The 16,658-nt window shown below is 37.6% G+C and overlaps 1 protein-coding gene across 1 annotated transcript in view; it reads left to right on the top strand.

Moving 5' to 3' along the window:
• Chd1 (chromodomain helicase DNA binding protein 1) overlaps positions 1 to 16,658 on the top strand; it is a 66,749-nt gene that overhangs the window by 20,366 nt on the left and 29,725 nt on the right. Inside the window, exons 5-17 of the mRNA XM_032885230.1 lie at positions 1,524 to 1,588; positions 4,607 to 4,756; positions 4,889 to 5,157; positions 5,994 to 6,219; positions 6,669 to 6,769; positions 7,102 to 7,280; positions 8,342 to 8,469; positions 9,502 to 9,718; positions 10,699 to 10,788; positions 11,552 to 11,742; positions 12,648 to 12,836; positions 15,080 to 15,242; positions 16,009 to 16,161. Of these exons, the coding sequence (XP_032741121.1) occupies positions 1,524 to 1,588; positions 4,607 to 4,756; positions 4,889 to 5,157; positions 5,994 to 6,219; positions 6,669 to 6,769; positions 7,102 to 7,280; positions 8,342 to 8,469; positions 9,502 to 9,718; positions 10,699 to 10,788; positions 11,552 to 11,742; positions 12,648 to 12,836; positions 15,080 to 15,242; positions 16,009 to 16,161 (2,121 nt within the window). The remainder of the gene's footprint in view (positions 1 to 1,523; positions 1,589 to 4,606; positions 4,757 to 4,888; positions 5,158 to 5,993; positions 6,220 to 6,668; positions 6,770 to 7,101; positions 7,281 to 8,341; positions 8,470 to 9,501; positions 9,719 to 10,698; positions 10,789 to 11,551; positions 11,743 to 12,647; positions 12,837 to 15,079; positions 15,243 to 16,008; positions 16,162 to 16,658) is intronic.

Here is a 16,658-nt window from a genome sequence, read left to right as displayed (position 1 = left end):
TTATTATTATTATAATAATATGATTATTATGTATGCCTGCTGTCCCAGCTCTTGAGAGGCTGCAGCAAGGTAAATTAGAGTTTAGCACTGGTCGTATGTGCCTGAGACCAACCTGTGGTTGGTTACCAACCTAGTAAAATACTGTTTCAAGACAAGAACAGGGTAAGCCAAAGATGAACTTGCAAGCAATATTAAATATGATGGATTGGCATGGTAATGAGTGTCTGTAATCTTAGCACTGTCCTTGTGAGATGGAGGCAGAATGATTGTACCTTGGAGGCCCCACCCCTAATATTTTATACCCATATGTGTATGTGTATGATGTTCACGATTTAATGGATAAAGACATATTATTAGTTCTATACAAAATAGGAGCCCAGCTTTGTTATTGAATATTTGCGTATTTTATTAGTTTGCTTTCTTTTGCTATGATAAACACTGACCAGGAGCAACCTGGGCAGGAAAGGGCCTATTTCATTATATACCCTACAATCTATCATGAAGTCAGGACGGGAACCTGGAGACAGACAGTGAAACAGAAGCCAGGGAGGGCTACTGCTCTTCCAACTCACAGTTTACCTCCATTTCTTAGGCCTCCCAGGACCTGCTCACGGGCACACCACATGAGTGGGCTGGGCCCTCCCACACCAGTCATCACCTGAGATGATGCCCACACACTTGGCTCTAGGCCATCTGATGGAGTCATTTTCTCAGCTAAGGGTCCCTCTTCCCAGATGACTGTAGCTTGGGTTACGGGGCAAAAAAATAACCAGGCATGTATGTACTCATTCACATGCTGTCTTGGTCTGAATTATTCCCAGCTGACATGTGTTATTGGAATTTATTAATTTTTAGTGTATATATAATACAGTACTATATGTCCTATAGTGAGGTAGTCTACTCTGTCAGTACACATATTTGTATATATTTATGTGTATTCTAGTGTCAACACATTTCTAAAAGAAACTTTACTTTTTAAGAGATAACTGCCGCATATGCTACTTGTTTTGGTAATATTCTTTTTTATGTGTCTTAGTTAGGTTTTGTTTGCTGTGATAAAAACACCAAGACCAAAGCAATTTACAGAAGGAAGGGTTTATCTGGGGCTTAACATTCCTGAGGGATAAAGAGTCTGTCACTATTACTGTGGGGAAGTGGGATAGCAGGCCGGCATGGCCTTTGGAGCTGACGACTTGCAACTTAAACCATGAACTGGAAGAGAGGCAACCTGGGACTAACCCAGTGTTCAATGTCAAAGCTGGCTCCCCTGACATACTTCCTCCAGCAAGGACACGCTTCCGACACCTACCTGACGAGTGCCACCACCTCGGAACTAAGTGTTCAAATACCCAGGATTATGGGGTACATCTCATTCAAACCACTGGAGTGTGTTTGTCCGTCTGTCTGTCTCTGTCATGGTTACAGTCAGCAGAATGAGCGCTAGCTAGTACAGCAAGTGAAGCTTTGCTAATGTGCGTACATGTGGATTGTGAGCTGCTGACACTGGCCTTGTCTCTCCGTAGGATTCCTCTAGCAGTGAAGACTCAGACACCTCGTCCAGCGATGTCAAGAGGAAAAAGCATAACGAGTATGTGATTTTATTCAGCTGACTTGTGTTTTGTTTTGTTTGTTCATTTGTTTTTGGGACAGGATTTCTCTGTGTAGCCCTGGCTGTCGTACAACTCACTCTGTAGACCAGGTTGGCTTCACACTCAAATCTGCCTGCCTCTGCCTCCTGAGTGCTGGGTTTAAAGGTGTGCACCACCACGCCCGGCTCAGTCAACTAATTTTGAATGCTAAGGAAATATTATGGTTTTGTTTTTCTTTTGTACATTTCCTTTCCAAACATAGTTTTAAAATTCTTAGTTCATGGTGTTTTTGAAGTTAATTTAAACCACTACCATTTGTCTTTTTATAACCAGCTGCTATCTTTTTTATGCCTGTTCTTTTATATGTTGTAACATATCTCCTCTGTATTTGCAGATTAAAGATTGACTTTAAGTGATATCAAAGAACTACTTTCCATAACATACTACTTTCCAAGTTTGACAGCATGGTAGAAAAACATGTAAGAGCGCAGAGTAATTGAGTGGCTTGGTGTTTATGTTAATTACCCAAGCAGTTCATCTACACATGCAGTTTACTTTTGCACATTTCACTTAGAAACTCAAACTCAGTATAACTGTCACAGAATTTTGTTGCTGTAAAATTAAATAAAAATAAATGCTGTCTTTTACCCCACACTAGATCCGGCACCGCAGTGCCCCAAGATAACTGGTAGACATCTTCATCTCAGTCAGCCTCATCCCACATCACACTGCCGATGGCCACTCTCTGAGCCTGGCAGCAATCTCTACCCATCCAGCTCCCAAGGCAGGTTGCCACCGTGCCAGACATACACATCCCAATTCTGTGGCTGCCTAGCGTCTCCAGCCACCACATACTCTCTTGAATTCAATTAAATTGCCACATGGAAGAATACACAGCACAATAACCTCTGATCCAATTGATAAGATATAATTGCCCACCTAGACACACACATCCATCCCTTAAGAATATCCATAACAACCTGTAAATGTGCAGAGAGGAATCTTAACATCCGCCTCCACGTCCTCTCGGCGGCTCCCACCTCGCTCCAGTCTCCTTCTCCCTCTCAGACTTTTCTCCCATACGTCCTTCCTTCTCGTCCAATGACAGGCCTCATTCTGTCTTGTACCGGCCTTCACCTGCATAATGACATCACCCTACAGAATTTGACCCAGAAAGCAGGTAGAATAGTTTCTTACATTAGGTCTGCTCCACTGGTTTGCTTTTCATTCCCATGCTTTGATGGATCTTTTTCTATTTATCTTGGGTATTCTGTTTGTTTACTTTGTTTTGGATTTACTGTTTTTTTCTAATAGGTTTTGTATGTTTATAAGATTCATGTTTTTTAGTTTCTGGAAATTCTGTTTTTGTGTCTGGTTATCTTCTGTTTTTCTTCCCCCTCTGTCATAGGGCATACTATTACTTCAGATCTGTCTTATACCTTGGTGTGCTTTTGTGTGTGTGATGCTGGCTACACCACATTCCAGAAAAGCACTGAAAATTGAGCTGCCCTGTATTCTAGTTTTCAGTGAAAACTATATTGTATTTTCAACTATGGTGTCTTCTCAGCTATTTATATCTTTTATTGAGCTACTAAATTCTCATTGAATATGGTTATAAGAAAATAAAAGAGAAGTAATTTGAGCTGATACATAGACTTGATTGGGTATAAAAACTAAAAATTACATTGAAAAATTTATTTGGAAGAATTTTTCATGTGTCCTGCATCATGCCACTCTGAGTGTGTGTGATCCTAGAAGACCCCAGGATAAAATAATTGACTTCAATGTTTTACCATCTGATAAAATTATAATCTGATTTTATGTGTGTTTGTTGTGTTAACTTCTTCATAGTCACAATTGATTTGGTGTATATCAAGCATTGGAACAAAAATGTCACTTGAAGTAGGGTTGAGTTCTGGTAGGGAAATGCTTATGGCTGGAAGTGTCTCAGGTTTTCGAATTTAGCAAATTTAGGAATATTTGCATATACTGTACCTCTTGGGCACCCAACCCCAAACTCCCAACTCCCAACGTTCCAAATCAAACTTTTCAAAAGTTTCATGGTTTCAGAGTTTTATGTTAGGGATACTCAAGTTAAATATAACAATCTAATATTTATCGTTCATCTGATATTTGTATAATAATTACAAAATATTAACATGTAGACCCAACATTTTTCTGTATATGTTGTTTACATTAAGCTTTTTTTCCCCTAGAGAATATATATTCTTACTTAAAAATTACTTTAGAGGCTAGCAAGTGGGCTCAGTGACTAAGAGCACAGACTGCTCTCCAGAGAACAGTGGTTTGGTTCCCAGTGCGCACTCACATGGTGGCTAACAACTGTCTGTAAGTCCAGACCAGGGCAGCTGACACCCCTTCTGGCCTCTGTTGGCAGCAGGAATGCAGGTGGTATTCAGACCCCGTGCGCATAAAGGGATATGTTCCCGCCTTCTGAGCCCATACAGTGCAGACTCCTCTCCTGGGGAAGGGTCTTTCAGAGGCAGGAAACTCAGCCAGCTGTGCAGGTGTTCACTTGTCTTTTGCATACTTGGTCGGATTCTTCCCCCTGGACTGCTCAACAGTCCTGCTTTCCCCACACGAAGACCAAACAAAACACAGCAAGTGGGAGCACCTCCGAGGATGTGGTTGGCGAATGCAGTGCAGCATGACCAGGCCATCGTGATCTCCGTCCGCCATGCCGGGCCCCACTGCTTCTGTGTAAAAGCACATGCTTTTTACATACTGCAGTCTCTAAAGAAGAAAAATGAGGGGCTAGAAGCCCTCTTGTTTACATAATATTTTTCATTTGAGGGTTAAGTTACCAGTAAAACTCTAGGGTAATAAGAAAAATCTTTGCAAAACACTTCTTGTTGTTACTTTGCTGATATTTACTATTTTCCAGTATGGCTCAAAGCAATAGTTTTCTTGCATTCAGTGGGATATAATTTAGTTTTGACCATAATTGAGTTTTAGTAGCAATATAAATTGTGGTATCTAAAATGTTTTGTATACAGTGAAGATTGGCAAATGTCTGGGTCTGGATCTCCATCTCAGTCTGGCTCAGACTCAGAATCTGAAGACGAGAGAGATAAAAGTAGCTGCGATGGGACAGAGTCTGATTATGAGCCAAAAAACAAAGTCAAAAGCAGAAAACCTCAGAATAGGTGAGTATAGAATTTTGTGATTTGATGCTAAAAATGGCCATTTAGAGAATTTTTTTTTGGTATAGTTTCTTAAAAATCTTTTTATCCTAGTATCTGCAAAGCACTTTCTTTTTTTCTCCTTCCCTTTCCCAGATCTAAGTCAAAAAGTGGGAAAAAAATTCTTGGACAGAAAAAGAGACAGATTGATTCGTCTGAGGATGAAGATGATGAGGACTACGATAATGATAAACGAAGCTCTCGACGCCAGGCCACCGTCAATGTGAGCTACAAGGAGGATGAAGAGATGAAAACTGACTCTGATGACCTGCTGGAGGTCTGCGGGGAGGACGTCCCTCAGACGGAGGATGAGGAGTTTGAGACCATAGAGAGGTTTATGGATTGCAGAGTTGGGCGGAAAGGAGGTACAGCTGTGGATAGCATTATGTTATGTTATTGTTCAAACATCCACCGTGTGAACGACAGCGTTTCCTAGATAGGTTCCAGTTATGAGAGAAAGTGAATTTTCTTCTCCTTTGCTTATTTACTGTGAAAATAGGCATTGCTTGGCCCACACGTCTGAAAATGTCCTGGTAACAGTTCTTGTGTTGTATGTTGGAAGACATTCAACTCAATAGCCCTTTTCTAAACTATAAGAAAAACAGTGTTTTCTTAACATTTTAAATCACTTGTTTCTTTTTTTATACTTTCAACTTCAAGAGTTTTGTTGGTTTTTGACTATTTCCCCCTCTGTCTTGAATATATATAGGCTTCTTATTGCTTAATGTACCTGGAGAGTAAATTCATTAGAACAGCAATTTCCAAGTTACAAGTTACTTGCTGTACAGTAACGGGAATGCTGTTGAGTGTCCCACTGTTTGTTTTTGTTTTTTTAAATGGCTTATTAAGTAGAAAATTTTACATTTCTTCAGTGTGCACATGTGTATGTGTCTGCATGTGCTGTGGCCCCTGTGCCGTGGTCTCTATCATGTGAGTCCTGGGGTTAGAACTGAGGCTTTTAGGCTTCTGCTTGGGAGTCAACTCACTGCCTGTTTCCTCAGTTCTTAAAACTCAAGAGGGATTGAATTAGTCAATTTTTAGTCCTAAAATTCTTAGTATCTTTTGTATGTGACATAATTTACCGTAAATTTTTTTTATTTTAAGAGTTTTATTACTTAATGAGTGATTTGTACACATTTGAAGCTTTAAATCGGGAAGACAATAACTAACAGAGTCACATGGAGTTTGTCTTTGCCTCTAGCTACTGGTGCTACTACAACCATTTATGCTATTGAAGCAGATGGTGACCCAAATGCAGGATTTGAGAAAAGCAAAGAGCCGGGAGACGTCCAGTATTTAATTAAGTGGAAAGGGTGGTCGCACATCCATAACACGTGGGAGACGGAAGAAACCCTCAAGCAGCAGAACGTTAGAGGGATGAAAAAGTTGGATAATTATAAGAAAAAAGATCAGGAGACAAAACGATGGTAACGATTCCTTTAAAATCTTTTTATAGTTCAAGATTAGAGTTGCATAACTAAGAATAAAATGACAGCATAGAATATTTCTAGCCTATATTGTACTTAATCTCAGGGCGAAAGGAATAGTCTAGTCTGAACTTATCTTTGATAAGAATCACACAGACTGTCATACTCACAATAAGTTTTAAAATTAAAAACTAATGATGTTGGTGAGGGTGTTAGAATTCTTGCCTAGAACGTGCAGGTTTCAGTCTCTAGCCTTACCACATACACAACAAGAAAATAAAACAAACAAACAGGGAAAAACCTACTACTAATGCTCTCTTTCTACATTGTTCAGACTTGGCCTATACCATTAAAGGGTACAATGAGTGCTTGCCGCACAGATAATTATCAGTAAGATAAAGTTATTTAGAGGAAAATCTGAAGTCTGTTGTTGCTTTAAAAAATTTCAGGCTGAAAAATGCTTCTCCGGAAGATGTGGAATATTACAACTGCCAGCAAGAGCTTACGGATGACCTCCACAAACAGTACCAGATAGTGGAGCGCATAATTGGTTAGTGGTGACTACCTGCCATAAGCATACCTGTTGGGTATGCTTTTGAGACGGGATATCATTATGTTGTCCATTAAAGTTTTAATTTCAGAACCCAAGCCCAGGTTCCTGAGTAGCTGGGATTACAAGTTTGCGTTCAGATTTTTTTTTTCTGTACTTGTAATTATGTAAGCAAATGTAAGTTCACCTTTATACACAAAATACATTAGCTTGCTTTTACTTAAATAAAATATTGTAATGTAGATGACTAATTTTCACTTGTGTAGCCTTTACTGAGTCTGCCTGTGATGTAATTAAATAGAAATAAAGTGAGTACCTGATTCATCTCACAGCTCATTCCAATCAGAAGTCAGCAGCTGGTCTTCCTGATTACTATTGCAAATGGCAGGGGCTTCCCTACTCTGAGTGCAGCTGGGAGGACGGAGCGCTCATTTCCAAAAAGTTCCAGACGTGTATCGATGAGTATTTTAGCAGGAATCAGTCAAAAACTACACCTTTTAAAGATTGCAAAGTGAGTACCAACCGTTTTAATTAATGCAAATGTGTGTTTTGTTTCAAGCCTTTCTAACATGTTGAATCTTCTTGTCGTACAAGCTAAAAGAGAACTTAGTTTGGTATGCCTTTTAGAGGAACTGAGATTCCTCTAGTGGCTCTATATTAAAATATAATAAAGTGTTGGTTAATGATGATTGTGTAGAGACTGCATAGAGAAAATTTTCTTGGAAATTGGAAATACATGCTTGGTTTAGAAGTAGCAGAAATTATTGCTGAAAGCTAGTGCAGAAACCAGGGCATGAGAAACTGTCTAGGGCTATCTTCTTTAAACTTGGTAAGTTACGTAGTTTATGTAAAAATACAAATGATAGTTTTAAAATATAGATACTACTTTATTACAGGATTGAATTAAATTCATAGTGGTATTTTGAAAATCATGGAATAGAAAGTCTTATAAATTATTTATAGTTCATGTTTGGAGCAATGGTTAGGAATGAATTTGACATTCCTTCTTTATGAATTACTTGACACATGTATATTGTTGGGAACTGAATTTCCTCAGTAATTTTTTTTCCACAGGGGGAGAAAAAAAAAGACAAAACATTTTACTCTATAGCAAATAGCCATGAACAAATGAATCATCAGATACATATATAGTTTTCTTTTGTTTGAGTGCTGGCATCTGTGGAAGATGTGGAATAGTACAGTTGCAGCACGAGCTTAGGAGTACCTGCGTATCAGGGGAGGGTAGAGTTAGCTTGTAGTCAATCATTTGGATGAAGCTGTTATCTGATGTTTCCATCTGGGATTCTGTTACCTTGCCATGCTAGCCTTGAGCTCAAGATCCCCATGCTTCCAGTTTTTAGAAATAAGTGTTTGTCTCATCTGTTGAGTGGGCAGATTATAGGACCATACTATAGTACTTGGCTTCTTATGCATTTTGAATTATAAAACCTCTAAAACTAATTAAAATGAATGTTAATGTTTATCTAAACGTTAGCTAAAGCTAGTCTAAAGGACATTGGTCTTTATGCATGATTGCTTATATTCTGTACATTAATATTTACTCTGACCAAGGTACTGAAACAAAGACCAAGATTTGTAGCTCTGAAGAAACAACCATCCTATATTGGAGGACATGAGGGTTTAGAATTGAGAGACTATCAGCTGAATGGTTTAAACTGGCTTGCTCACTCTTGGTGCAAGTAAGTATTTTCTGAGTTACCTACTCACCCTGGGACAATGAGACTCCTCTTTGCAGGTCACCAGTCTCCTGTCATAGCCCCTATAAGGGCAGATTTCCACAAGCTGAAGCACTGCAGCCAAGCAGTGTTTACCTGAGGTTTGCTTGCAGGCAGCACCACAGGATCTGCAGCAGGCATCAGAGGACTATTTCCCTTCTTTTCATCATTCATACAAACATGTCACATATGACTTAGGTCTTTTAAGTGGAACCAGTCAGCAGAATGAGAGTCATAATTGTCAGTGGGAAGTATTTTGAGAGGTTTTTGGATGGTTTCACATCTTTTAGTTTTCCAGCTCTGACTTCTGAATCTTAATGGTTTCCTGACAGTGAGTCAGTCTCTATTCCCCCCGGCCCCCCACGCCTGCTTACCACGTGGCTAAAGGCAGCTAAAGGAGTGAGAACAGATTGACAGATTTTACAAATACATAATTTAGGGATGATATGTTAATAAAGTTTGAGTTTAACTTATTTGATGATTGACATTTCTAAATGTTTTTTATTCAAATGGAAAAGTTGTATATGCTGTCATCCATACTTCTGAAATAATTTCCCCGTTCCCTAGTTCTTTTTAGTAACCACCGAGTCTCCCTTCCGTCCCTGCACCCCTCGCCTCTGTTCTTAGGTTGTAGTTTAGCTGTACTTTTCCTCCGTGTTCTTCCTAGATACTTTTTACTTATGCCATGTCTACAGTCTATTTACTGCTGGTAGATAAATTGCAGTATTGGCTTTGTAATTAACTAAGAATAGTAATATTAAATATTAAGACAAGACTTGAATGTACTTATTGTTCATCTTACCTTTCCTGTAATGTTAGTGATTATGTGTTTTGGTGAGATTTTGTATTTATTATGTGTGGCTGATAGAAAGTGCATTGCATAAAATAGCTCCTATATATCATTTTATACAACTTCATATAAATGGGAGATATGAAAACCATTCTTCATGAATTACACCTTTACTGCATACATGGACTTTGTTTTTAACTTTGTAGAGGAAATAGTTGCATACTTGCTGATGAAATGGGCCTTGGAAAAACGATACAGACCATCTCATTTTTGAACTATTTGTTTCATGAACATCAGTTATACGGACCTTTTCTACTAGTTGTCCCGCTCTCCACTCTGACTTCCTGGCAAAGGGAAATTCAGACGTGGGCGTCTCAGATGAATGCTGTGGTTTATTTAGGTGACATTAACAGCAGAAACATGGTAAGTCCTTTTTCCATAAACTTGGAAGGCCAGCCAGATTTATTGTGTGTGTGTGTGTGTGTGTGTGTGTATCTCCATATCCTTAATTCTATCATGTAACTTGCTACAAAGAAGTGCTTAGCACATGCTTAATTGGTTATAATAAAGTCAAGCTATGGGGCTGGTGAGATGCCTCAGTGGGTAAAGGGGTTGTCACCTAGCCTGACAACCTGTGTTTGATTCCTTAAATTGTCCTCTGACCTCTATACATATGCAGGTATACTCAAACACAATAAATAAATAAATAAATAAATAAAGATAGATTTAAAAGTCATGCTTGGTTTCAGGAATAACTGGATATGTATGTATGCATATATATGTTTTGTATGTACATATAAACACACACACACACTCACATACACAACTTCTACACCTTTCTGAGGTCCAGGATAGCTTTGATCTCAAAATCCTCTTGTTTTAGCTTCTCATGTGTTGGCATTGTAGACATGTGCCAAACGCACATAGAGAAGCACATATGAATTATATTTTTTCTTTTGTGGAAAAGTTCAAATATTCATGAGAATAGTTTTCAGAGTGCATGAACATTTATATATTCCCTTCCCAAGTTTTAGAATTTTAACTGGTTGTTAATCTACATTCATACAAACACACACACACACGTATATATTATCTCCTTGGATTTAGGCAAGATGAAGCTTAAATGTCGTATTTCATCCATAAATATTTCTAAGTGAATTGTTTGTTTTACAACAAACCTTTCTTTAGTGAATAATAAAATTAGGTTTGCTCCATTTTTTTTTTTTAAATAAAAGATTTCAGTTCCACATGCCATGTTTGATTCTATAAGGAGTTATTAATTTTTATTATATTTTTTTGTGTGTGTATCTTAAATGGCTTTTAATTCATTTTTAGATATTTAAGTAGAGCTATATAATTTGCTTGATGCTTCTCTTAAATTTGTCCTTAAATTTTCATAATAGATAAGAACGCACGAATGGATGCATCCCCAGACCAAACGGTTAAAGTTTAACATACTTTTAACAACGTATGAAATTTTATTGAAGGATAAGGTATGTAATGTATTATCTGTGGTAGTGTTTTCTTCTTACAGGTTTCCTGCATTGTGTGTTGCAGTCAGAATGAAGGGATATTTAAGTCAGAACTGATCTGCAAACTGCAGCCTTGGGTCCTTTTTAATTTTTTGTTTTCTACTTTTTATTTTTTACATGGCCCTTGTCTAATGTCACACAGCTATTAACAGCAGAATCAGGCCCACCTTCATTTCAGGTCTCAAGGGACCTAAATAGAAGTATTAGAAACCTACCAGTTGTAGAAGTCATGTGCACTTGAAGCATGATACTGTCTCAGGTAGACATTCCTAGAGACCTATTGGATTTAGACTGAAAATCTTGTGTAAAATTTTGAATGAATAGGTGGTGCCAGCTTACTTCTTTTTTGCTCCTAGTGTACGCTGACATAGACTGATACTTTCTATTTTCTAATAGTGAAATTAATAATTGAAGAAATTTTATTTTGCACGATAAGTTGCTTGATTTGAGGATTCCAGTTCAGTCATGAAATATTTGGGTTTTTTTGGGGCTCTTCAAGACAGTATTTTCTCTGGGTTTCCCTGGTAGTTCTGGAACTCTCCAGACCAGGGTGGTCTTGAACTCAGAGGTCCATCTACCTCTGCCTCCTAAGTGCTGAGATTAAAATGATAGTTTCTGATTTTAATTCACCTTATTTTAGTAATCGTAAGTTCATCAAATGAAAAGGTTAAATTTGAATTCTTATTTCTCTAAGTATATTAACTGTTTTTTTATTTGTTTTCAGGCATTCCTTGGTGGTCTGAATTGGGCATTTATAGGTGTTGATGAAGCACATCGATTAAAAAATGATGATTCCCTTCTATATAAAACTTTAATTGATTTCAAATCTAATCACCGCCTCTTAATCACTGGAACTCCTCTGCAGAACTCCCTGAAAGAGCTCTGGTCATTGCTGCATTTCATTATGCCAGAAAAGTAAGACAACATGGGATACCGTCTTGATCATAGTTTTATATGCTTAGATTCAGCTGGGAAAAAATTTAGGGAATTGGGTTCATGATTTAAATGACATTGGGTCAGAGATCATTAAAATGAAAAAAAACAAGATGGAATTAATTTGGATTTCTTTTTTTTTTTTTTTCGGAGCTGGGGACCGAACCCAGGGCCTTGCGCTTGCTAGGCAAGTGCTCTACCACTGAGCTAAATCCCCAACCCCTAATATGAGTTTCTAAGTTTAGATATTTTAATTCTAATATAAAGTCTTGAGAGTATACATTAAGACTTGTTCTGTGTAGGAGTGGTTTGCCTCCATGTATGTGTGCTATGTATGTGCAGTAGCAGTTGCAGTACCCAGAGATGGCTAGCAAGCTGATCTTGTAAATGAAAACTAGACCAGAAAGTTAAACATTTGTCATAGGTCACATGCACATTCTTTATTCAATATGTTTTGAACATAGTAATTTTTAGAGATATTTAGTGATGGTTTTATCTTTGAAGAATTTAATTCAAGAGCAGTCATTATAAATTATTCATAGTTAATCTTTTTTGGTGCAGTTCTGCAAGATGCGCGTAGTATATCACACGTTGTAGGGTCTGCCACGAGCTACATCTCCTGCCCTCGTTTTTACTTTTTGTTTTGAGGTAGGGTCTCCCTAAGTTGTGCAGGCTGGCCTTAAATATACTCTGTAGCTCAGGTTGGATCATATATGCCCACTCTCTATGCATATAGATAACGTATACTCACACGTGTGTGTGTGTGTGTGTGTGTGTGTGTGTGTATAGGAGGAACTTGTTGGGTTGGAGACTTAGAGGTAACTAAGTTTAGCTTTTATATACAATTTTGCTTATTTTCAATAACTGTTCCTTAAATTTGTTTCAAGGTTTTCTTCATGGGAAGATTTTGAGGAAGAACATGGTAAAGGCAGAGAATATGGTTATGCAAGCCTCCACAAGGAGCTTGAGCCATTTCTGTTACGCAGAGTTAAGAAAGATGTGGAAAAATCTCTTCCTGCCAAGGTGGAGCAGATTTTAAGAATGGAAATGAGTGCTTTACAGAAACAATATTACAAGTAAGCCAAATAGAGAACACAGTTCAGAGTTAGCTGTCCTTGCCCTTGTGGTGCTCTGCATCCCCACATACAGGCTCTTAGAGTAGCAACTCACTCAGTTTTAAAGGACGTTTCTTCTATGGCTAATTAGCAGGGAGCTTTAGGGTTGGGTCCAAGATTAAACTGTGGCTTGAAGGACTTACTTTGATATGTATCGGCCTTTGCTTGCATGTATGTGTGTGTACCATACATGCTTGGTACCTGGTACGCAGGCCAGAGTAGAGCATGAGATCCATCAGAACCCACGTTACAGATGCTTGGGAACTTCGTACGAGCACTGGGAGCTGAACTGAGACCTTCTGTGAGGGCAGCAAGGGCTCTTAACCAGTGAGCCATCTTTCCTGCTCCTAAGCCATGTTTGTAACACATCATCGCGAATCCCCCTGCTCATATTTACCTTTCAACCAGCCTGATATATCCAGCAGTTGTGGTAGTTGACAGAGCTAAAGAAGCCTTAGACAGAGTGTTAGCTGCCTCCTCCCTTTTTTGAAGAACATGAACAAGTTGTATTTTGTGTAAGTTCCTTGTCAAATTTATATAGTCACTTTTCAAAGGATAAAACCAAAATATGTCCTAACATTTATTGATAGTTACTTGTACAAGGAAATACATCGTGATTATATTTAGCATCCTAAAAAAAGTTAAATTTTATGGTGAAACTCTCTAACTGCCATGCATGTGGGTTTATTGTGGATCTTAGGGTGCATACTGTGACCTCAGTACTTGGAGGTGGTCAGAGAGTTTGAGATTCAAATCCATCCATCCAGAGTACATAGAATTCCAGGCAGAGCTGGACTGTAGGGTCTGGCCCTGCCTCACAAACCTCCCAAGTACCCGTGACTTAAGTTTGAGTTTATTAGTACACTAGTTTCTTCTTTTCAGGCATGTCAGAGGGTACATTCATATTTCTTCATGTGTCTCTAATAATTTTTAAAGATACCCATTTATAAATTTTAACATTTTTTATGTCAATGTTCAGTAAAGCTTTTTCTGTGTTGCCTTAAACTTTAAATTTTGCTTACGTCAGAAATGAATATGATCTTTCTGAGATAATGAAGTGCCTCATTTGTAGGTATCTGTGCCCCTTAAAATTCCTTTGATAAGGAAACAGGTTTCTGAATAAACTTTTCATTGTAGATTTTTCTAGTATATTTTTCTGGAATCTTTAAAAATATCCTTTTTATTTCCTGTAGATCAAGTGCTTGTTTAGATTTGGGTTTTTGTTTATGGAGAGAATGTTTTATAATGGAAAAGAGTAATATTAAGTATTTTTTTGTTGTTGTTGTTGTGTGTGGAAAATTAGGAAAATTTAAAAATGGAAAAGATTTTGAAATAGTTAAAAGGAGAAAGCATATATAACGCGTATAACTTCTGGGTACTATTTTGGGGTTACTATGGTAATAAAATGTGGCTTTAAATGGTGTATGTTCCCTCCTGCAGGGTTAGGGGTTGGGTAGTGAACACAGTCCTGACTGATGCCCAAATTAGCCTTGAAAGATTGCCATAAATTTGTAAAAATTTTTAGAGTATCTCCTCCAGAAACACAGGAAACATTCTGAGTACAGTAAAGTAAGGTCTCAGCCTGAAATACCTCCTTCAGAACCAAGAATTGTGTATGGACTCCTGTTTGCTTCTTAGTTAAGTCAGGCAAATCCCAAGTAACCAGTAGTAAAGAAAGATAATAAAAGAATACCTAGATAGTGTGGGATTTTTAATACTCTTCATAAGGTAAATTTATGAGAAAGGAAGTTAATAATAGGTAATTAAAGTAGGTTTTGAGAGAAGAATTGTGTGTGGTTTGAAGTGATGTTCAAGTTGCATAGGTATCACATAACTGCAATTTAGAGAGGACAATATGACCAAACCAGGTATTCACGAGACTGGAAAAGATGTGGTTCTAATTACTTTGTCTGCTGGAATGAAATTTCTAAGGAGATTGATACTTTGGACCACTGCTTCCCAAAACTCGAGAAAAGGATTAATGTGTTTATTATGCTACATAAAACCTCTGTATGTAGTCGATGGATCAGACAAGTTATGTGTACTTTTTAAGTCTTAGATGTGAGGTTCAGTCCATCCTGTATGTAACCAGGAACTTGGGAAGGGTGAAGTTTTGATTTGGTGTTAGTGTTGTTTTTAAGCTTTCAGAATTTATCTTGGTGATGATCTGCTGAATGTCGTTCATGTGACTTTTGTTTTTGAAGGTGGATTTTAACTAGGAATTACAAAGCCCTCAGCAAAGGTTCCAAGGGCAGTACCTCAGGCTTTTTGAACATTATGATGGAGCTAAAGAAATGTTGTAACCATTGCTACCTCATTAAACCACCAGATAATAACGAATTCTATAATAAACAGGAGGCCTTACAAGTAAGAATTTTTAAGTATTTCTTTTGGCAAAGTAGAATTCTAAGAATATGTATTTCAGTTTTAGCTTAAAGACAGTACAGTAATTTAATATATTCATTGGAAGTTCTCTTTGGCTAATGTTTCATTTAAATAAGGTCTCGTTATTATTTGTATTTATGAAAGCTCTTAAAATTATAATTTATAAACATAATCTTTCAAGCCAGTGGACTGTAGTGGTTTATCAGACAAAATCTATTCGTGTGTTATAGATTATGATATGACTGAATCTGACTGTAGATCAGTAGATATGACTGTGACCTGAGGGAGGCCTTGCCTCCACAGCTGCTACCCCTCTCTTACCGTTGAGAGGCAGCTCAGATGTGAAGACACTTGGAATTCAGTCACAGTAGTTCAGTGAGGGGTGAGGATTCCCGAATTAAAAAAGAATATGTTTGCTTGCTCTTTAAAGAATTGTTTGTTTAGTTGCTTTTTTGTTTTTTAATGTATGTTTGCTTTTGGCTAAGTCTTGGAGAAATAGTGTAAGAGCTAGCAAGTAGAATGATACAGCAAAAATAATAGTCTAGTTATGCATGTTAGGGCAGGTTTAGTTTATGTTGTAGAGTAAAATGGGAAAAGTCCTAGAAAGCCAAAGTATGTTTATTCTTCAGCTTATGAAGAGCTTGAACTCTGAGTTGGAAATAGTTGGACCAACTGTGATGTGGAGTGGGACTCTGTACTGTTTACTGTGTTTCCGCACTGTAATAGTTGTACTCTATTGTTTTCTTAGCACTTAATCCGTAGTAGTGGAAAATTAATTCTTCTAGACAAGCTGTTGATTCGTCTAAGAGAAAGAGGCAATCGAGTCCTCATTTTTTCTCAGATGGTGCGGATGTTAGATATACTTGCAGAATATTTGAAGTATCGCCAATTCCCCTTTCAAGTAAGCATTTTCTCTTACTGTATTCTTGGGCTTATTTTATTGAATAACTTTTGAGATTATTTTGCATATAAATTATTTCTCTTAAACGTAGAGAATCATTTGTTACTTTTCTAAGAATTTTATTTTTTTCTCTAAATTTTACTTCTGTTTTTATGTTGCATATTGTTAAAAGCTGGACTGAAGTGGTGTTTCTGTACTAAGATAGCTCTGAAGGGCAAGCCATGTGAATTAAGATGAACTCCATGGAAAGAGAAGCTGTCCTTGGACACATGTAGGACGGTGCTGGCTGTAGTGCTCTTGTGCTGTGATCAGCCAATAAAACTTGAGCTGGCTGGCATCCTGTCTACTTGAGATTCGTGGTGAAATTCATTCACTGGAATTAAAACCAACACCCATGATTGTTTTAGTATTAGAGTCAGGTCCTACTCTCCATACTCTATACTTAATAATGATTTATTTCTTTTTCATTAATTTTGTGTTTATGTGTGTGTTTCTGC

Source organism: Rattus rattus, chromosome 14, assembly GCF_011064425.1.
Source record: "Rattus rattus isolate New Zealand chromosome 14, Rrattus_CSIRO_v1, whole genome shotgun sequence".
Taxonomy (NCBI): domain Eukaryota; kingdom Metazoa; phylum Chordata; class Mammalia; order Rodentia; family Muridae; genus Rattus; species Rattus rattus.
Note: the sequence above shows the minus strand (reverse complement) of the source record. Positions and strands in the feature narration are given on the sequence as shown.